At 44.7% G+C, this 22,053-nt stretch overlaps 2 protein-coding genes across 2 annotated transcripts; both read left to right on the plus strand.

Moving 5' to 3' along the window:
- The first annotated feature begins 15,068 nt into the window (after window positions 1-15,068).
- LOC140717612 (histone H2B 1/2-like) lies at window positions 15,069-15,404 on the plus strand. Its single transcript, XM_073031182.1, has one exon. It carries the CDS (start codon window positions 15,069-15,071, stop codon window positions 15,402-15,404), a length of 336 nt encoding a protein of 111 aa, XP_072887283.1.
- A 4,797-nt stretch (window positions 15,405-20,201) lies between these two features.
- Window positions 20,202-20,892, plus strand: LOC140717546 (histone H1-like). The gene has a single exon (XM_073031120.1). It carries the CDS (start codon window positions 20,215-20,217, stop codon window positions 20,839-20,841), a length of 627 nt encoding a protein of 208 aa, XP_072887221.1. The 5' UTR covers window positions 20,202-20,214; the 3' UTR covers window positions 20,842-20,892.
- Window positions 20,893-22,053: the final 1,161 nt, after the last annotated feature.

The following is a 22,053-nucleotide window of genomic DNA, read 5'->3' on the forward strand; positions in this document are numbered from 1 at the left end:
ATGTAGAAAACCAGTTGAAAAGGTGGAGACTGGAGACTGAGCAAGAGGTGGAGAATAGCTTATTTATGACCTCACTGTTCCGACATAGCATTTTGGATACAATGCCTCCAGAAGTAAAATCCAAACTGGAGGAAGTGGTTGGGCTGACGTCAATGACCCCACAAGAATTTAGAGACCATGTAGTCCATGCGGTTAAGAAATACCAGAAAGAGAAACGAAGGTTGGTTGAGCAGCAGGAAGAGGTGCAAAGAAAGTTAATACAAATGCAGCTCGAAGAACTCAAAAAGAAGGAAAAAGAGAAAAACAAAAAGATGCTGCCAGCAACCACCGGTTCGAATACAGCCATCGAACTGGACAAAGCACTGCTATATGGAGGAACCGATCATACTGTAAGACAAGGGCTGGAAAACCCCATGCCAATAATTGTCTTTGGGGGAGCATTCCCACAAATGCCCTATCAGGAACAGACTAAATTCAAACAGCCCAGACAGGACTGGAAGTCCCAAGGAGGGGGACAGAGGAGCTATGGGCAGAGGGGACCAGTGAGGAAACAGGGGGATAGAGAGGTAGAGAGATTGTGCTGGGAATGTAATCAGCCAGGTCACATGAGAAGAGATTGTCTGTTTACACCATGGCCTGTCACACACCAGCAGGAACCGATAAGAAGGGAACCAAAGTTTAGCCAAGGACCAGCCCCCACAGGCCTAAGCGGACCTGTGAACCCCTATGCGAGGTATTAGGGGTGCCCCGAGAACTTGAGTGGGAAGGGACATTACCCAGTGATAACAAGGGAGGCAAATGAGGAACCCATTGTTCAGGTTATGTTGGAAGGGCAACTGACACCAATGATGATAGACACTGGAGCCACGTACACTTGTGTACAGCCACAGTATGCCCTTCACCTTCCCATGTCAGGAGAGTTTATTAAGATGGTAGGGTTCTCGGGGAAAACACAGTTGACACAGTGCCCGGCTCCAGTGCGGTTGAGAATGGGAAATAAAGGAATTGTTTTGCCGGTGCTAGTATTTAAAGGAACTCTGATTAATTTGTTAGGCAGAGATGCCTTATTGAAACTGGAATTAAAATTAGAATGCACCAGAAATGGGCTGAGTGTGGAAAGAGCAGGGGCTCAATTGATAGTGCAAGAAGACAAGAAGGCTAATGTCTTTTGGATAGGAGACATCGCAGATCAGATTCAAGAAACCTGGGAAAAATGGGAAAAGGGCGTGCAGGCTGTATTACCCAGGGCTGTAATGCCCAAATCTGAGCTACATTGTACAGTGATTTTTGACAAGACTCAGAACAGGGAGTTAGAAGAGAAATGGCACCTGGAGGTATGTACCCAACAGCACTGGAAGGGGAGGCTGTGATAATTGGAAAGCAAGGGGCAGCTTTACAAGTTAAGTGGAACACCGTTTTAGAAAAATGGTACAGGATACTGGAGGCTGCGCCCCACGTAATGTTGTTGGTAAACAAGGGATATCAGTCTAAAGACTTAGGACCCTTAGTTAAGAGTGCTGAAACCGTAACAGTGTGGAGGAAAATCACACCAGAGGTGTGAATATCAGAAGACAACAATTGCATTAAAATAATGGTAAGTGTAGATATGGTAGGGACAGTGAGAGAGGTTGAAATAACTCCCCACCCACACCTGCCCTTGCTGGGAAAGGAAAGAGGCCAGCAGAAAGATAAAAGGTTAGATGAGTTGCCATCTATTCTGTGGTCACAGAATGACACGGATGTAGGGAAAATAAAAACAGCTAGTCCGGTGGAAATAAGGCTGAAAAGGGTAGCAATTCCACCCAGGAGACCACAATACGCTCTAAGACCAGAAGCAGAAGAGGGAATAGCATCGACAGTGCAGGGGTTGCTTGAAATAGGAGTGCTTAAAAGAACAAACAGTCCATGCAATACCCCGTTGCTGCCAGTCTTAAAAGCAGATAAATCTAAGTGGAGATTGGTGCATGATTTGCGAGCGGTAAATGATGTGGTAGAGGACTGGCCAGCGGTAGTCCCCAACCCACACACGCTTTTGACTAATGTTCCACCAGAAGCAAGTTACTTTTCAGTGATTGATTTGTGTTTGGCTTTCTTCAGCATTCCTCTAGCCGATCAGTGTCAGTATTTGTTTGCATTTACTTACAGAGGTGCTCAGTATACCTATACCAGAATGCCACAAGGATTTAAACATTCACCACACGTTTTTAATCAGGTATTGAAGGGAGACCTGGAGGGCATGCCATTGGAAAGTACATTGTTACAGTATGTGGATGACCTGTCGATTTGCTCCCACAACGAGGAACAGTGTGAGCAGGACACTATAACTCTGTTAGAGAAGCTAGCACACGGAGGACATAAAGTATCCAAAAAGAAACGGCAATTTTGCACGCAGCAAGTGGAATACTTAGGCAGGGTAATATCCAAGGGAGTGAAGGCGATAGCACCAGATCAGATTGAGGCAATAACTAAGGCCCCCAAACCCCAGACTGTAGGGCAGATGATGACGTTTTTGGGAATGGCAGGGTACACTCAGATTGGATAGGAGAATATGCTGAGATTGTGGCACCTTTGAGAAAGATAATGAAAGAAGCAAGACATACAAATTTGAAGAACGGCTTACAGTGGAATGGAGAGGCGGAGATAGCTTTCAATACTATTAAGCAGGAATTACAGTCAGCACCAGCATTAGCTTTGCCTGACTACGAGAAGGTTTTTCATTTGTATGTATCCAACTGACAGGAGGGTTATGTCACAGCGGTTCTAGCACAGGAGACAGGCACAGGAAAAGCAAAGCAGCCGATAGCATACTACAGTACGAGACTAGATGAGGTGGCTCGGGTATCCACCCTGTTATCAGGGATTGGTGGCGCTGTACTATGCATATGGAAAGGCATCATCTGTAACCCTGGGCTATCCTGTGACTCTGTACGCACACCACAAAGTAGCAGAATTGCTAGAAAGGGGGAAATTTGTGCTGACGCCAGCCAGGATAGCAGCGTATCAGATGCTATTGACATTTCCAGACATAACTATACAGAGATGCACTAACAGTAATATAGCCAATTTTGTCCCTTTGGACTATGAAGGAGAACCCCATGATTGTGTAGGGAAGACAATGGCATTTGCCAAATTGAGAGCAGATTTAGGTCAGAACCATTAGAGGATGCAGATAAAAAGGTTCTGTTCATAGATGGCTCTTGTTATAGGGACTATGATGGAAATCATGCAGGGTTCTCAGTAGTGCAGCAGGATCAGTCAAGCTATAAGATTATTAGGATGGAGTCCTGTCCCCAACCATGTTCCGCCCAACTAGCAGAACTCAAAACCCTGACAGCTGCGTGTGAAATGATGGAAGGTGAGAAAGTAGACATCTATACTGATTTGGCATGTGCTCATGGAGTATGCCATTTGTTTGGGGCAGTGTGGAAGCAGGAAAGTTTTAAAAAGGGTAATGGAGATCCCATACAACATTGTCAGCAAATTCTAGACTTAATAAAAGCCATAATGAAACCTAAAGCATTGGCTATAGTAAAATGCCAGGCACATAAAAAGGGAAATGATGTAATAACAAAGGGAAATCAAGCTGCGGACGAGGCAGCCAGAAAAGCATCTGGGTATACATCAGCTGTCTTTGCCCCCCAGGTAAGCCTAACTCCAGAACCTGAGGTCGAGGACCTAATTGAAATACAAGGTAAGGCAACTTTGGCAGAACAGACAATGTGGAGAAAAAGGGGGGCCAAGCAGAACCCAGAAGGCTTGTGGAGCACGGAAGACGGTTTGTTAGTAGTGCCCACCCCTCTACTGACGTTTCTGATTTCAGAAGCGCATGGGATGGACCATTGTGCAAGGGGGGAAGTGATAAAGAAAATAAAGAAGGATGGTTTTTGGTCACCTTATTTACAGGCTTCAGTGGACTTTGTCTTGTCACAGTGCGAGGTATACACACAGAATAATGTTCAGAAGGGAATTACAACCCCAATAGGTCACATTCCTGTACCTGAAGGACCATTTAAACATCTAGTGATCGATTACGTAGACATGATAAAGACAGTGAGAGGGAAAAGATACATGCTGGTAGTAATTGATCGATTTAGCAGATGGGTGGAGGCGGTACCTTCAAGAGATCAAGGGACAAAGACAGTGGTAAAATTTCTGACAAATGAAGTGATCCCAAGGTTTGGAATACCTACAGAAGTTAGCTCAGACAATGGTTCAGCTTTTATCCAGAAAGTGGTCAAACTGGTACTGCAGGCGCTGAGGATAAAGCAAAGATTTGGATGTGTATACCACCTTCAGTCACAGGGCATGGTAGAGAGAATTAATGGAACCCTGAAAGCCAAACTAAACAAAATTTGTGCAGACACTAAACTTAATTGGGTCGATGCTTTACCGTTAGCATTGATGAATTACCGCATGCAAACTGATCGAATGACATGCCTGACACCGCATGAGATGCTCACTGGGAAGCTATCATACCTGTGATAGTGGTAAGCAAAAATGTTGAATGGATAAACTATATATACTACAATCTACAGAGGTTCATCAACTACACCGATGATGCACTGGAGGCCTTAGGGCAACAGCTAGATGCAACTAGCAGGGTGGCGTGGCAAAACAGACAGGTACTGGATTGGCTTTTGGCAGAAAAAGGGTGTGTGTGTGTAATGTTTGGAGAATGCTGCACTTTCATACCAAACAATACTAGCCCAGATGGGTCTTTCACCAGAGCAATGAATAAATTAAAGAATCTGCGGACGGAGGTCAAACAGAATGCAGGATTTGAACATCAGTTCTTTGATTGGTTGGAAAGTAGACTCGGAGGATGGGGAGCATGGCTGACTAAAATAGCAATAACTTTCAGTATTATATTGTTGAGCTGTGCGCTTGTGCTGTACTGTTTTCTTCCTTGTCTCAAATCTCTTGTAGTGCGTGCTGCAAGCAAACAATTTCCAATGCTCGTGGCAATTACTGAAGCAAGCTTAGTGGAGAAAGAAACACCGAAAATGTATTGTTACAGCCTACAACACCTGCAGGATAAACAAGAGCAAAACGACAGTGTGGGAGTAGATTGTAAGGGCTTCTGAGTCTTTTTCCCTGTCTCAGGTACAGAGGGACAGGTTTTTGGCTCAGCGGCCCAGGGTAACAGGGAGAGAATACTTTGAGGTCTTGGCGCAGAAAATTATAGTTTAACCCGAGATTTGGGAATAAGTGCTTGAGTTTATTGGGGCTTTTGTGCGCAGACTCTTAGTCTTTTCTCTGTGTGAGTCCCTCTGGGTTTCAAAGGGGGGATGTATTGGAGTATAAAAGTATACATTTTGCTAATGTAGTCAGTTTTGAAACTTGCTATTTGCTATGCATATACCCAATTTAGTAGGAGAATGAAATCCTAAGAATGTAGAAGACAATGGTGTGTTAATGAGAGGTAGCTAAGAGATGTAGATTAGAACATGATTAAGTCAATGGGTAGACACAATAGTGGCAGGATGTATGTGTGATACGCAACTATAGACTATAGATATGCTAATGCAACTGGACCAGGAGATTGCTATAAAAAATGCTATGTCCAAAGGATCGGTGGGCAATCAGTGACTAGCTCAATGACTGTCTCAGCTTTGATTTGCAAATTAAAGTTTAATACTTCTTGAAGAATCTTCTGCGTCTCCTGGTCATTTGCGGGGAACGAGAAACCACAACACAGGTTTCTCTGAAGAAGGCACTAATTATTGTTTCTGGTTTAATTACTTTGGGGAATGCAGTTCATTAAGCTTTGTCCCATTTTGGTTACTTCTCTTAACCCCATTCCAACGCGAGAGTTGAATACTCACGGTTCGTTCAGAGTATTTGTTAAAGCTCCTCTTTCTGAAGGGCCAACGTTGGTAAACTGACTTGAGTTTACACAAAGACCGTCCATGAACAGAAGCTGAGAATCTGTTTTATTCCAATCATTTATCAATTGAAAGAAATCGGTGAACTAAATCTCCAGATACCGTTGCAATATTAACTACACTTGGTTTAAATGTGTCAGACTTCAGTAACGGGGGTAAAGGGTCGACAAGCAAACGTGTTTATAGTTTAATTTCAGCAACAAAGGCCTTTTTGGCGCTCTTTTGAAAATTTCAGTTTATTTCAGCATTAAGACTGTTGTTTTCCTCGTTTATACCATTGCTGTCTCTTGAAGCAGCTCTCTGATTGGAACATTTTCTCTTTCTAATCAGATAAGTCACTTGTTTCACCAATCATAAACGCCCTGCTACATTCCTTCAGACGGTATAAGAAGGTTGAACGCACGTATTTCTAGAAGCCAGAATTTTTAATGGTTAAGACTTCAAGTTTATTTCTGATATATCAAATCTATCTGATGTATGTATTCATAAAACCTGGTTGTTACCACATTTAAATTCTTCCTTCCAGGATTATATTGTAATTAGGCGTGATAGATTAGTTGGTAGAGGATGTGCTGTTGTAAATTTTATACAGAAAGGGAGAAGACGTACAGTCGTGGATGTAAATGAAATGTCTGAGGCACTTGTAGGAGTATTTAATCCAACAGGTAGCGACATTAAAGAGGTATATTATTATAACCATTGTGGAAAGCTTTCGATTGATTTGTTGGAGAGTATATGTAGCTCTAGCTCACTAAGGGTTGTATGGTGTGGGGATTTTAATGCATAGAGTTCACTGTGGGGTTGTTCTCAGAATGATGGTCATGGTTTGATTGTAGAAGAGTTTTAGATATTTCACATCTTGTGGGTCTTACTGATGGGAGAGTTATGAGATTTAATGTTCATAATAGTTCTGAAATTGCTGTAAATTTAACTTTAGTTTCAAACATTCAGGCTGCAGTGAGTGAGTGGAATGTCATGGGAGATGAAACATTGGGGAGTGATCATTTTCCTCTATTTATAAGCCTGGGTTTAGATTTATATCGGGGACAAGAAGCCACTTTGAGGAGGTGGAATTTCGTTAAAGCAAATTGGAGAAGTTTTAATGTTTTATGTGATGAACAGAACATCTGTGTGGATTGAATGGTGAGGATGATGTGGATTTCTGCAAAGAAAGGTTGTCACATTATTCCTCAAATTTGCAGGAAGAGATTCATATTAAAAAGTGGATTAATAGGAGAAAGGCTGTACCATGGTGGACGGAGGAGTGTGCTGAGGCAATTATTGAGAGAAATATGGCATTTCGGAAAGTTAAGTATCACTCTCCACGTGATCTTATTAAGTGTAACAGGTCACAGGCTGTGGTGAGGGAAGTAATGAAGGTTGTGGAAAAGATTTACTAGAGGTCCTATTGTGCTAGAATTGGAAGGACTATTAAACTTGGAGATGTTTGGGGAATGATTAAGAAAATGGGGGTGAGGGATTCATAGGGTTCCCAGTATTGATTAAAGAAGGTGATACAATTGTTACTGAATTGGACAGGGTTTAGTTACTGGCTCGGTCATTTGCTGCAATTCATAATCAAAATAATGAAGAGACTAAACAATGTAGTGATAAGCTTTTAAGAGAATAACCTAATGTGTTGGAAACCAGCTGTAGCAATGATAGAGATGTAGAATTTTCTTTGTGTGAATTTAAGAAAGCTATTAATAGTACAGGTCAGACGGCTCCAGGAATGGATGATACATGTTATTGCATGTTTAAATGTATGACCAACAGCTCTCTTGAGATAATACATTTTTGAATCATAATTGGATTTCAGGCCATCTTCCCTCCTCATGGAAAATTGCAATTGTAGTGTCCATTCTAAAACCTGGGAAACCCCTGTTGGATCCTACTACTTATAGACCAACATCACTAATGTCCCATTTGTGTAATCATATGGAATATATGGTAATAGAATTATTGAATGATATTTTGGAAATGGGAGGTGATGTGCTGTTGTTTATATACTGGATTAATTTGAGGGGGCAGGTGCTGGTTCCACAACACATGTCCCAAAAGCAGTCAATGGTTTTATGCAGAAAACTCAGCATCTACTTCAACACAGCAAGCTTCCACAAACAATTTACTCAATGGAGATGTCAACCCATCACCTCCTATACTGTCTCAATGAGGCCACACTCAGGTAGGAGGAATAACACCTTGTATTCTCTCTGGGCAGCCTCCAATCTGATGGCATGAACATCGATTTCTTCATCTTCTGGTCATGCCTTCCCTCCATCATCATTCCGCATCCCGTTTTCCCTCTCGTTACCCGCCCGTCACCTCCCGCGGGTGTTCCTACCCACTTTTCTTTCTTCCATGGCCTTCTGTTCTCTCCTATCAGACTCCCCCTACTCCAGCCCTGTAGCTCTTTCACCAATCAACTTCCCAGCTCTTTATTACTTCTCTCCCCCTCCCAGTTCCACCAATCACTTTGTGTTTCTCTCTCCCCTCCCCCACCTTTAAAGTTTACTCCTCATTGTTTCTTCTCCAGTCCTGCTGAAGAATCTCGGCCCAAAACTCCAAATGTACTTCTATCCACAGATGCTGCCTGGCCTGCAGAGTTTTTCCAGCATTTTGTGTGTTCAACATCTACAGATTTTCTCCTGTTCTCAATGTCAATGTCAATGTCAACGGGCATTTTGTACGACAACTGTCAAAGTCCCACTCACTTAGAAATGCAGATATGAAACTCGAGGCTCAGCAGATGCTGAGAATAAACTGCAAAGTAACACACACAAAGTATTGCAGGAACTCAGCAGGTCAGGCAGCATCTAAGCAGAGAAATAAACAGTCTAGATAGGATGAAGTGCCTTGGCCCATAAGATTCACTATTTATTCCTCTCCATAGATGCCACTAAGTCCCTCCAGCATTTTGCAAACATAAACCTCTCTTTTTTTCAGTCAATCAGTTTCCAGATGTTGCTGAACTTTCATTTGTAGCCTCATCCTGCTGATCTGGTTCCCTGCTTCTAATCCCCATAAACTCGAGCCTCCATCACATCTAGAGCCACAAAGCCCTCATTTGTGCTGACCCCACTTGTTTCTGCTCCATTGGATATTTACCCATTTCACACAGGAAATTGGAAGCTTAAATTGGAAACAGATGTTCTCAAGGAAAAGTACGGAAGAAATCTGGCAAATGTTCAGGGAATACTTGAGTGAAGTTCTGCAAAAGTACGTTACAATGAGACAGGGAAGTATTGGTAGTATGCAGGAACTCTGGTGTACAAAGGCAGTAATAATTCTGATCAAGAAGAAAAGAAAAGCTTACAAAAGTTTCAGAGAGCTAGGTTATGTTAGAGATCTAGAAGATTATAAGGCTAACAGAAAGAAGCTTAAGAAGGAAATTAGAAGAGCCAGAAGGGGCCATGAGAAGGTCTTCGCGGGCAGGATTAAAGAAAACCCAAGGCATTCTACAAGTGTGTGAAGAGCAGGAGGATAAGACATGAAAGAAGAGGACCTATCAAATGAGACAGTGGGAAAGTGTGTATGGAACCGGAGGAAATAGCAGAGGTACTTAATGAATACCTTCCTTCAGTATTCATTATGGAAAAGGATTTTAGTGATTGTAGTGATGACTTGCAGCAGTCTGAAAAGCTTGAGCATGTAGACATTAAGAGAGAGAATGTATGTGCTGGATCTTTTGGAAAGCATCAAGTTGGATAAGTCGCAGGGCCCAGACAAGATGTAACCCAGGCTACTGTGGGAGGCAAGGGAGGAGATTGTTCAGCCTCTGGCGATGATCTTTGCATCATCAATAGGGATGGGAGAAGGTCCAAGTCACGTGAGGGTTGCGAATGTTGTTCTCTTATTCAAGAAAGGGAGTAGAGATGGACCAGGAAATTATACAGCAGTGAGTCTTACCTCAGTGCTTGGTAAGTTGATACAGAAGATCCTGAGAGGCAGGATTTATGAACATTTGGAGAGGTATAATATGATTAGAAGTAGTCAGCATGGCTTTGTTCAGGGCAGGACGTGCCTTATGAGCCTTACTGAATTTTTTGAGGATGTGACTAAACATATTGATGAAAGAAGAGCAGTGGATATAGTGTATATGGATTTCAGCAAGAAATTTGGTAAGGTATCCCATGCAAGGGTTATTGAGAAAGTAAGGAGGCATGGGATCCAAGAGGAAATCGCTTTGTGGATCAAGAAATGGCTTGCCCACAGAAGGCAAAGACTGGTTGTAGATAGGTTGTATTCTGCACGGAGGTCGGTCACCAGTGGAGTGCCTCAGGGATCTGTTCTAGGACCCTTACTTTTCGAGCTTTTTAAAAATGACCTGGATGAAGAAGTGGAGGGATGGGTTAGTGAGTTTACTGACAACACTAAGGTTGGAGGTGTTGTGGATAGTATGGAAGGCTGTCAGAGGTTACAGCGGGACATTGATAGGGTGCAAAACTAGGCTGAGAAGTGGCAGATGGAGCTCAACCCAGATAAGTGTGAAATGATTCATTTTGGTAGGTCAAATATGATGGCAGAATATAGTATTAATGGTAAGGCTCTTGGTAGTGTGGAAGATCAGCGGGATCTTGAGGTTCGAGTCCATAGGATGCTCAAAGTAGTTGTGCAGGTTGACTCAGTGGTTAAGAAGGTGTATGGTCTATTGGCCTTCATCAAAAGTGGAATTGAATTTAGAAGCCAAGAAGTAATATTGTAGATAGAGAGGACCCTGGTCAGACCCCACTTGGAGTGCTGTGCTGAGCTTGGTCGTCTCACTACAGGAAGGATGTGGAAGCCATAGAAAGGGTGCAGAGGAGATTGAGAAAGATGTTGCCTGGATTGGGGAGCATGTCTTATGAGGATAGGTTGAGTTAACTCACTCTTTTCTCCTTGGAACGACGGAGGATGAGCAGTGACATAACAGAGGTGTACAAGATGTTGAGAGGCATTGATCATGTGGATAGTCAGAGCCTTTTTTCCAGGGCTGAAATAGTTGCCACAAGAGGACACAGGTTTAAGCTGCTGGGGAGTAGGTACAGAGGAGATGTCAAGGGTAAGTTTTTTACTCAGAGAGTGGTGAGTGTGTGGAATGTGCTGCCGGCAATGGTGGTGGAGGCAGACATGATAGTGTCTTTTAAGAGACATTTGGATAGGTACATGGAACTTAGATCAATAGAGGACTGTGGTAAGCCTAGTAATTTCTAGGGTAGGGACATGTTCGGCACAACCTTGTGGGCCAAAGGGCCTGTATTTTGCTGCAGGTTTTCTATGTTTCGATGTTCTGGAAAGATTTTACCCACACAAGGCTTCATCCTTGGTCCAGAGCTGTGAGGAATGAAGACTATTTGGGACTAAACACTCGTGAATTCATCTGCAGTTTCCAGAATGTTATGGATTTAATTCAATGTAAACCTCTTGAGTCACCTGAGTGAGAGGTGAACAACAGGATGGAGTTGAAAGCTCTGGTGTAGAATAGGAACATGAGCAGGTACCAGATGGAATGAGTTGCCTCTCTACTGTACATTAGCTGTGTGACAGGCAGGAAGCACCTGAGACACAGGATTTGAATTAGAGCTGATTAATTTGTCACAGATCCACAATATTAATACCAGTGTATTTTAAGGCTAACACTAGCAGAACGAACCATCCAATGCTCAGTGACCGGGGTTCAGTCACAATATCAGCAGAATCTGACATTAACAGTCTCACATGAACTGCCAACTAGATTCAGTCACCATGATGGTTAAAATGTTTACCGAGAGCTTATTTCAACTTCCTCCCTGATGTGAAGTTGCCAGTGTTTCAGCAGGTGGGATGACTGAGTAAATTTCTTTGCTGACACAAGACCGAAGTGGGTCCTCTATGTATTATAAACTCACTGGAGCCTCACAAAGTTGGTGAACTGAATGAATCTCTTCTCATGCTCGGAATAGGTGTGAAGCTATACTGAGAGACAGAGACAACTGAGCCAAGTCTAGCTGCTCACCGGTGTGATCCAGCTGATGGTGTAAGAACTCATGTGACTGAATGAATCCCGTCCCACACACGGAGCAGGTGAATAGCCTCTCCGGCTGTGAACTGGCTGGTGTATCTGCAGGTTCAGTGGCCTGGTGAATGCCTTGCAAAATGAGAGGTGGTGAATGTCAGCTTACTGCTATCAACTCTGTGGCCATTTATCAGGCCAGATCAAGGACATATCCATGTATTGTGGTTCTCCTTGATCAGATTGGCGTGCTGTCTTCTCAACCATCTCCTTCACATTCAATGATTGGTAGCCTTCAAATGCTGGGAAATGGCAGACACATCAGACCTGACACACTGCTGTGTTTGAAATTCTCAGACAGAAATTCTTTGCCTTTTCTACCCTGTGAAATGTTTGCAAAGAAGATCAACAGGTGAAAGACAATATTTCAGCTGAGATTATTTTAGTATTTATGTTGATGTCTGATATCACATTGTTACAGTGAGGCTGAACACAATTTGGAGGATCAACACCTCTAACTGGGAATAGTTCAGACATAAGGACACAACATCAGATTCTGTTTTCCTCTCTGCCCTTTATCAAGCTGTGACTTGGCTCAGTTTGTCTCTCTCCATTAGTACAGCTTCACATCCCGGGTATCTCCCACAGATCTACTAAGAACACACATTTGTTGGCATTTGACGGTGGTAAACTCAGAGTCAGCAATGCCATTGAACCTGAAGAGAATGTGATCAGGCTTTCTCGTTGCAGACTGACACTGTGGTATTCTTGTGGTGTGAATGCTACTGGTACCCAGTATGTTATTGTGGGTTTTCACAAATAAAATGGCATTTTGTTTAAGGACAACTATAACAACTCATTTATTGTCCTCCAAACACAGAAACAAAGCATGGTTTAAAAAAGAATCACGTAATTAACATCTGTCCAGCCTTTTAAAGAGAAGCTCAACTCAGTGTTGGTGGTTGTTAATTCTGCATGTTTCCACCCATTGCATTAATCTACACAGACACCCCAGTCCTCTCACTGCTCCCCCTCTGTGATCCTTATAGCAGTTTATTTCCTTTCAATGTCACTTGCAGAATGATATAGATGAACACATCAAGATCCCTCAGGGTATCAGTGCTCCTAAGGGTGTTGCCATTTACTGTGGAGTTTCCTCCAACATTGGACCAATAAACCTCCTCACACTTGTCCAGATTAAACTCTGTCCCCATTTCACCATCCAGGTTTCCAACTGGTCTGCATCCAGTTCTGTCTGTTTGACAACCTTCCTCACCACCCACAACTGCATCAACATTCATGTCATCAGTGATCTGATCAGCCTGTGTGTATTTTAATCTGATCAGACAGAGGCCCCGTCATTGATCACAGTGGACACACTGGTTACATATCCAGAGTGAATATCATTCTCAATTCTATCAGCCGGGAGGTTCCTACATGATACACTCCATTCAAACCCTCCTACACAGAGGCTCGTGGGAAGTTACATATTTATCACAAGCCCAGAGTTGGATTCAATGGTCTGGTCTTGTTGCTCTGGATGCTCTGCTGCAAAGTCCATTCAGAGTAGTTCAATGTAACCAGATACATCATCCCTGAGAAGCCAATATACAACATTGTGTCACAAACAAGAGAAAATCTGCAGTTGCTGGAAATCCAAGCAACACACACAAAATGCTGAAGGAACTCAGCAGGCCAGGCAGCATCTGTAGGACAAAAAAATACAGTCAATGTTTCATTCCAAAAACATTCGGCAATACTGGAGACAAAAAGACGAGGAGTAGAGTTAAAAGATGGGGGTAAGGGAGAGAGAAAACAAGTGATAGGTGAATCCTGAAAGGGTTGAAATGAAGTAAAGAGCTGGAAAGTTGATTGGTGAAGAGGGAGAAGGCCATAGAAGAAAGAAAAGGGGGAGAAGCACAAGAGGGAGGTGATGGGGGGGCAAGGTGTGAGACGAAAAAGGGGAGGGGAATTGGTGATGGGGGCATTACCAGACAGTCAAGAATTTGATGTTCATGCTATCAGTTTGGAAGCTACCCAGATAGAAAATGTTGTTCTTCCAAGCTAAGTGTGGCCTCATCACATTGTATGATTTTATTTCAAAAGGAAACTTGATTTAATTAAAGAGTTTAACTGTAAGAATGAATCTGGAATAATTTTATCCATTTACACTGCATGAGAGATTGGAAGATACAGTGTGAGGTCCAACTCCCTCACAGTCCCAGAGACTGACAGATACAGAATGAACCCCACACTCTCACACTGTACCAGAGAGTGACAGGTACAGAATGAACCCCACACTCTCACACTGTACCAGAGACTGACAGATACAGAATGAACCCCCACACTCTCACACTGTACCAGAGACAGACAGATACAGAATGAACCCCACACTCTCACACTGTACCAGAGACAGACAGATACAGAATGAACCCCCACACTCTCACACTGTACCAGAGACAGACAGATACAGAATGAACCCCACACTCTCACACTGTACCAGAGACAGACAGGAAGAGACAATCTGTTGTTTAAGAAACCTGGACAACCTTCATCACCACCTCAGTAGCACCACTTTGACCACTGTACAATGCAATGGGCTCTTGTTGAAATTCTGTTACCTCTTTATAATTCTGTAGAGTATGTTTTTATTGTGTGAGTGCTGCGTCTCCGATACGGTGTGTTTCTGAATCTGCTACAAGCCAGTTGCATCTGACAATAAACGACTTTCACCCTCACTCAGAAGTGGGTCTCCTATGCTGACAATTGGATCTTCGATCTCCTGCTGCCATGTTTCATTCCATAAACGTTTCATATTTTCAAGTGTGTGTTTTTTTCATTCCATCTTGTTTTCTAGCAGACACCATAGGTCGAATGGCCGAATACTGCGCCTGTACTTTATGGACTATTGTGTATCTTAGATTTCCTTCCTGTCAAATTAACCAGCAGCGGCAACTCACCAGATCAGCGCCAGTTCTCAGTCCACGGTGTTACCCAAACGAACAATGGGCAGTGGACAGAGTTCTGATTGGTTATGCTGTTCCTTCAGATATCCAATCAAATGATTTGACTACATGAATCGCTTCTTCAAATAGCCATTGGGAATCCAAAGCATTCCCATCCCTCATTAGCATACTGTTAAGGGGGCTGCTTATTTAATTTGTGCTCCCAGCCATTTCTGCTTATTTCTGGGTCTGAAACCGACGGACGAAATGGCTGAGCCAGCGAAATCCGCTCCGAAGAAGGGCGCCAAGAAAGCTTTGCCCAAACCAGCGGGCAAGGCAGGGAAGAAACGCAAGCGGCTGAGGAAGGAGAGTTACTCCATCTACATCTACAAAGTGATGAAGCAGGTTCACCCCAACACCGGCATCTCCTCCAAGGCCATGAGCATCATAAACTCGTTCGTCAACGATATCTTTGAGCGAATCGTGGGCGAGGCTCCCCGCTTGGCCCACTACAACAAGCGGTCCACCATCACTTCCCGGGAGATCCAGACCGCCGTGCGCCTGCTGCTGCCCGGAGAGCTGGCCAAACACGCCGTGTCATAAGGGACAAAGGCGGTGACCAAATGCACCAGCTCCAAGTAAAGCTCTGCAGTGAGATGATCTTCTTCTCCCAGAGAGTTGTGGGGGTCTGGAATGCACTGCCTCGGAAGATAGTGGAGGCCAATTCTCTGGATGCTTTCAAGAAGGAGCTAGATAGGTATCTTATGGATAGGGGAATCAAGGGATATGGGGACGGCAGGAACCGGGTATTGATAGTAATTGATCAGCCATGATCTCAAAATGGCGGTGTAGGCTCGAAGGGCCGAATGGTCTGCTTCTGCACCTATTGTCTATTGTCTATAAAACACAACGGCTCTTTTAAGAGCCACTCACAATTTCAGTGAGAGAGTTGTACTGACATTTAGACAATAAGTTGCACATATTTTATGTCTGGTGACTTTTAAAAGACCTAAAGTGCTGTTGAAATATCCGGTTCCTCTTCGCCGTATACGGTGCTTTACATTCCTCCCACTGCACTGACACGGAATTGTAACCTCCCCATCCCCATCAGTCCGTCCCTGCCGGTATCCGTGTCGTGCGGAGGATTGCTGCCGTTGCTGTTTTAGCTGTGGGTTCAGGAGTTTATTAGTTACAGTTGGGTAACTTCTAGGAATCTCAGTTCAATGTGAGGCCTGAAGGAGTTAATGGTTCTTTCATAGGACAACTTTCCTAAATTGCAAACCAGAGGCTGGTCACAGTTTGAGAAGAGCCGATTGTCCATAATCTGATAACGTTCACACAGTGACTGACCGCGGGCGGAAGCTGAGGGTCAGTTTTATTCGGTTCCGTTACGGGTTGAAAGAAATTAGAAAATTTCCCCCGGACATTTCAATATCAATCACACTTGCATTAAATGCGCCCGGTGACTGGAAGGGGACACTAGCAGGGATGATGGCAGAGTAGCAGTGGCTTGAATTTCTGGGAGCAAGTCGGACGGTGCAGGAAAGATAGTTCCCAGAGTAGAAGAAATAGTATTCTACAGTCAGGATAGTGCAGCTTTGACAATGGAAATCTTTATCCAACGTAAAAGCCAAAGGCAAAATTGGAGCTAAAATTAATGGGAAGTTAGAGAATTGGGAAGCTTTTTAAAACCAGCAAAGTCAACTGAAAAGTCATAAAGAGGGGAAAAAGATGGAATACAAAGGTAAGCTAAACAATAGTAGTAAAGATGATACCAGGCGTTTACTCAGATATATGAAGAGCAAAATGGAATTGAGCACTGTAACCATTGCACTAACCACAATGTTACCCCCTCGTCTTTAAACCCCTCCATTGATCCAGACATCATTCCCACCGGAGTAAAGAATTTCCAACATTCCCTACATCAGATGCACGCCAACTCTGGCAGGTTTTCCAGCCATTACGTCCAGCAAAGCAAACCCAACAGCATGAATGGCAGTGATGCTTCACAACCAGCCGAGCTTGACTCCTTTTATGCTTGCTTTTAAAGGGAGAGTAAAACTACAGCTATGAGGATAGGTGCAGCGTCTGATGACCCTGTGATCTCTGTCTTGTAGGCCGACATCAGGATGTCTTTCAAGAGGCTGAACCCTCGCAGGGCAGCAGGGCCTGATGGAATACCTGGTAAGGCTCTGAAAACCTGTGCCTACCTACTGGTGGAAGTGGTCAAAGACCTGTTCAATCTCACAGCTACAGTCAGAAGTTCTGACCTGCTTCAAAAGGGCAACAACTGCTCCCGTATCCAAGAAGGTTAGTGTGAGCTGCCTCAACAACTAATGTACAGTAGCTCTCACATCTACAGTTAGGAAATGCTTAAGAGAGGTTGGTCATGGATAGAATTAACACCTGACCCAGGAAGGACCTGGACCCACTGGAATTTGCCTATCGCTACAATATGTCTGCAGTCGATACGATTTCAATGGCTCTCCACCCAGCATTGGATCACCTGGGCAATGCGCATGCCTATGTCAGGATGCTGTTTGTTGACGAGAGCTCAGCATTTAACACCGTCATTCCTACAGTCCTGATAAAATAGCTACAGAGCCTGGGCCTCTGCACCTCCCTCTGCAACTGGATCCTCGGCTTTCCAGCACCTGGTGCGGGTTATAGCTCAGGACTTCAAAGCCAATCTGCACTTCCTGAGCTTGACCGTCCGGGTCCTGCAGGAAGCTAGTGAGGCTTACCCGTTGGGGTTCTTCGAGGACACTAACCTGTGCGCCATGCACGCCATTCCCATCCAGCTGGCCCGATGCTTCTGCAGGGAGCCTGCTTAAACCCGGCCTTTGCACTAAGCACAACAAAAGGCTCTTTTAGGAGCCACTATCATGACAGAGTAAAGTAATACCATCTGCCACATCACTATTTAGGTTCCGAACCTACTGACAGAATCATTTCAATCCTCCTGTGATGCATTAACAAAGCTGCCCAAAATTGTTCTGCTTAGTTCAGGTGCAGCCTGTCTCACTTCGACAGGTCACCTCTGCCCCAACAGAGATCCCAGTGGTTTGAAACCTAAACCCGTCCTCCTGTACCAGCTCCTCATCCTCACATCCGTCTGCCCTGTCCTCCAGTTCCTGCCCTCACCAGTCCATGGCATCAGGAGTAATCCAGTGACGACAGATCTCCTTGTCTCCATCATCCCCTGCTGTACATCAGGCACAACAGACCTGGCTGTTGCTGTTCTACTCTGAAAGGGCGTGTCTCCTGTTGATCAAATCTACAAGTCCATCTGCTTCACCAGTACATTAAATAGATTCAATTTCCCTTTCCAGCCTCCCATGTCAGGTCCGTGTCCACTGGACCATCCAGGAGATGCCCACTTTTTATTACTACCATTGGGGAAGAGGTACAGGAGCCTGAACCCACACTGAATGTTTTAGGACAGCTTTGTCCTCACCACTGTCAAATGAACAGAGCTCAACATTAGAATCACAAAATTGTCTTGGTGGAAGGAGACAGAGGCTGGTCGTGGCAGCTTGTGATTCAGGTTGGAGGTCCCTGGCCAGAGACATTCACAGAGATCGTTGCTGGTACTGTCATTTGTCATCAACGTGAACAATTTCTCTGACATTGTTGTGAATGTGATTAGTGAGTTTGCAGATGAGGTGTGACATGCAGCCATACAATGCATTAGGTGGGGGATAAATCCTTGGGACCTGTGCATTTACTTCATGGAGGCTGAGGTGAAAATCCTCAGACCACTGATGATAGTCCTGAAAAATGGAAAGAGGCTAATGTCGTTCTGTCGTTTGCAAGGACAAGCCGGGAACTACAAGCAGGTCTCCTGACATCAGTAGTGGTGAAGCTACTGGAGAGGATTCTGAGTCACGATGTACCAGCATTTGAATAGTCAGAGTATGTTTAGGTGTCGAAAGGTTTTGAGCATAGGGAGTTCTGGTTTGAAAATCTGAGTTTTTGAAGAAAAGGAGGATAAAAAGGTATATGTGTTATTATCTGGACCTTGGAGCAGTCTGGTCTGGAAGGTTAGGCCCCATTGTATACAGGGTGAGCTAGTCAGCTGGATTCAAAGTTGTCTGGGAGGTAGGAAGCAGAGGGTTGTGCTTGTAGGTTCTTTCATAGAATGGACGCTGCGGATTAGTGGTGAGCCGCAGGGGTCATAGTTGGGAGCCTCGGCATTCATTATTTATATAAATGATTTGTACATGTTCTTGACAGTGAAGACGGTGGTCGCAGGTTAAAGATGGATCTTGATCCGTTGGGGAGGAGGGTCACAGCGTGGCAAATGCATTTCAATATAGATAAGTGAGAGGCGGTGCATATTCGAAAGTCAAACCAGTGTAGAACTTATACAGTGAATGATTGGTCATTACGGAGTGTAATGGACCCGAGAGATTTAAAGGTAAAGTGTACAAGCAGTTCATCGAAGTGGTCTCACTGGTAGACAGGCTGGTTGCAGAACGGGGTTTAACATTCTGACACGAACACACGAGGAAATGTGCAGGTGCTGGAAATTCAAACAACACACACAAAATGCTGCCTGGCCTGCTGCGTTCCACCAGCATTGTGTGTGTTTGACATGCTGGTCTTCACTAGTCACGGAATTGAGTATATTTTTTTGTACATTATGTTACAGTGATGTAAATGATTGGAGGCCACAGTGAAGGTGCAGATGTGAACATTGTGTCAGCATCAACCCGAGAGATTCTGGGAATCGCGAACAACGCGGAGAAAATGCTGGAGGAACCCAGCAAGTCAGGCAGCCTCTCCCACCAGAGTCCTGATGAAGGGTCTGAGCCCAAAATGCCGACTGTTTATTCCCACCATTGATGCTGCCTGACTTGCTGATTCAGAGAGTGTTTTAAACGGGCGGGCGGTTTAGACCAGTGTCACTGTGTTTGTGGGTCCGAACATATCGCCGGATTTCCCAGCTCTCCCTGTAGAAAATGAAAAGATTTTTGTGTTACGGAATCGCCCCACAACCCAGCTCAGTCCCGAAGACGGAATTAACCGCAAAGTTTTAATTATTTTAAATATTTCAGCCGAAAAGCAGAGAACAAGTCAAAGATCCGAAAAAAGAACATGGGCATTGCAGTAATGAAACGGGTTAAAATAGAAAGCGCTGCCTTTAATCCCGATTAAACTTTCTTTCCAGCGAACATTCCGGCCTCAGTGACGGACAGGGACTAGTCCGAGTCTCCGCAGCGTCCGATTTGAATTGGAATCGGCGAGTTTTTGAGGAGAGAGAAACACAGAAAAATGAAGACGCCGGGAGCTGAAAGCAGGATGTCTCCGCCCCGTCTACTCGCTGCCTTTAAATTGCTCTTTGCCGCCGCCTTTCGCTTCATTTGTCTTTCAGTTTTGATTGTGAAAAGAATTTACCAGAGTCGCCGACATGACTGAGACAGCACCCGCCGAAACGGCTCCTCCAGCCGCACCCGCCGCCGCAAAGAAGACTCCCAAGAAGAAGGCGGCTGTCCGGAGCAAACCAACCGGTCCCACACTGGGCGAACAGATCGATAAGATCGTGGCGGGTTGTCGCGATAGGAAGGGTATGTCCTGCGCGGCCATCATGAAGGCTCTGGCCGGCAGCGGTGTCGATGTGGTGAAACGTCGCCCCCAGATCAAGATGAGCATCAAGAGGAAAGTGGAAAGCGGCTCCTTGGTTCAGATGAAGGGCTCTGGTCTTTCGGGATCCTTTAAATCCGGTAAAGGGAAAAGTGCCGTGAAGGTGGTGAAAAAAGCGAAGAAGCCATCGGCAAAGAAATCTGCCACCAAGAAATCTCCCAGCAAGAAGCTTGGCGCCAAGAAACTAGCGGCTAAAAAAGCGGGGGGTAAGAAACCAGCGGCTAAAAAAGCGGGAGGTAAGAAACCAGCGGCTAAGAAAGCGGCAGCTAAGAAACCAGCGGCTAAGAAAGCGACGCCGAAGCCCAAGAGCCCCAAGAAAGCCGCAGCCCCGAAGGCGAACAGGAAGCCGAAGTCGAAATCCGCGAAACCCAAGAAGACAGCAGTCAAAAAGTGAATTGAGAATACACCATTTGTAAGTATCTGAACTCAACGGCTCTTCTCAGAGCCACCCACATCTCAGAAAAGAGCTGAACCTGGATATTGTATTTCCCGTGATAGAGATTTCCGCGGGATTTTTCTTCCGACAATACCGAGAGTTCGGTACCTCGCTAACACTCGGTGTGGCCGTGACGAGTCAGTTTTAGAAGTGAAACCTGGACGTTCAAGCTGAGTTTCACTCGGGGTTTGTGATAGATATGGTTGCAGGCCTAGTTCCTCCCCCAACCCGGGGGAGTGACAGACATCGAATTGAATTGACCTTATTACTTATATCGTTCGGAGATATGAGGAGCAAAAATCTTTACCTTACGTCTCCGTCTAAATATCTAATTTATAGTAATTTTAATAAATATTATACACAACAGGATGGTTAATATAACAGCAATACAGTTGCGTCAGCATGAATTAAGCAGCGTGATGGCCTGCCGAGTTTCCGCGCCTCACAGCCGAAAATTCAATTCAGCTGTGTAGATCGCGAACGGCTGACTCCCGGGAGAGGGATACCTCTCTGGGGATGGACTGTACGGGGAGGAAATATGATAAACCACCCGGTAGCTTTGCCGACTGACCTTCATTACGCGTCTAAGAAATTGCGGAAGTCGCTGTATTTCGCGAAACCGTTAGAAATTGGCGGTTGTACAAAATGGAGGCGGAGCTGGAAGATGAGAGGTCGCTCTTTTCTGGGGGAGGAGGGGACCATTCTCGGTCCACGGACAGCCATTGTGCAAAACAAAGAAAACGGTAGCGGCCGCACAAGCTGTACCTGGCCGGTGTGTGGGAGAAATGAATGATCAGTAGAGATGCTGACGGGGAGAGAGTGCGTTCATCTACAGTCATTCGCTGCGTTAACCTAACGTAAGTGTTTGAATTTGTTTGCAAAACTGGACGGAGCCATTGAACATTCCCAGACACCTCAGGAGGATGGCAGAGGGATATTGTACATCGCCACAATAATAATAAGCAGGAACTGATAGCCCTTTCCTCTGGCGCGATAGTGGCTCTTAAAAGAGCCTTTTAAGAACTGCTGAAACCGATGGGAGAGGGGAGGGGGCGTGTTGACAGATCTCTGCAGGGATCTGCAGCGGGAGGATATATGATAAGCTACGCGGTGGCATTGCCGACTGACCTTCATTCTGGTCCCAGCTACAAAACTAGTTTAATTACACTT

The sequence above is a fragment of the Hemitrygon akajei genome, chromosome 28 (assembly GCF_048418815.1).
Source record: "Hemitrygon akajei chromosome 28, sHemAka1.3, whole genome shotgun sequence".
In the NCBI taxonomy this organism is placed as follows: domain Eukaryota; kingdom Metazoa; phylum Chordata; class Chondrichthyes; order Myliobatiformes; family Dasyatidae; genus Hemitrygon; species Hemitrygon akajei.

Excerpts from the sequence above, each read along its gene's own strand:
- LOC140717612 (XM_073031182.1), top strand. The coding sequence starts at position 15,069 with ATGGCTGAGCCAGCGAAATCCGCTCCGAAGAAGGGCGCCAAGAAAGCT.
- LOC140717546 (XM_073031120.1), top strand. The coding sequence starts at position 20,215 with ATGACTGAGACAGCACCCGCCGAAACGGCTCCTCCAGCCGCACCCGCC.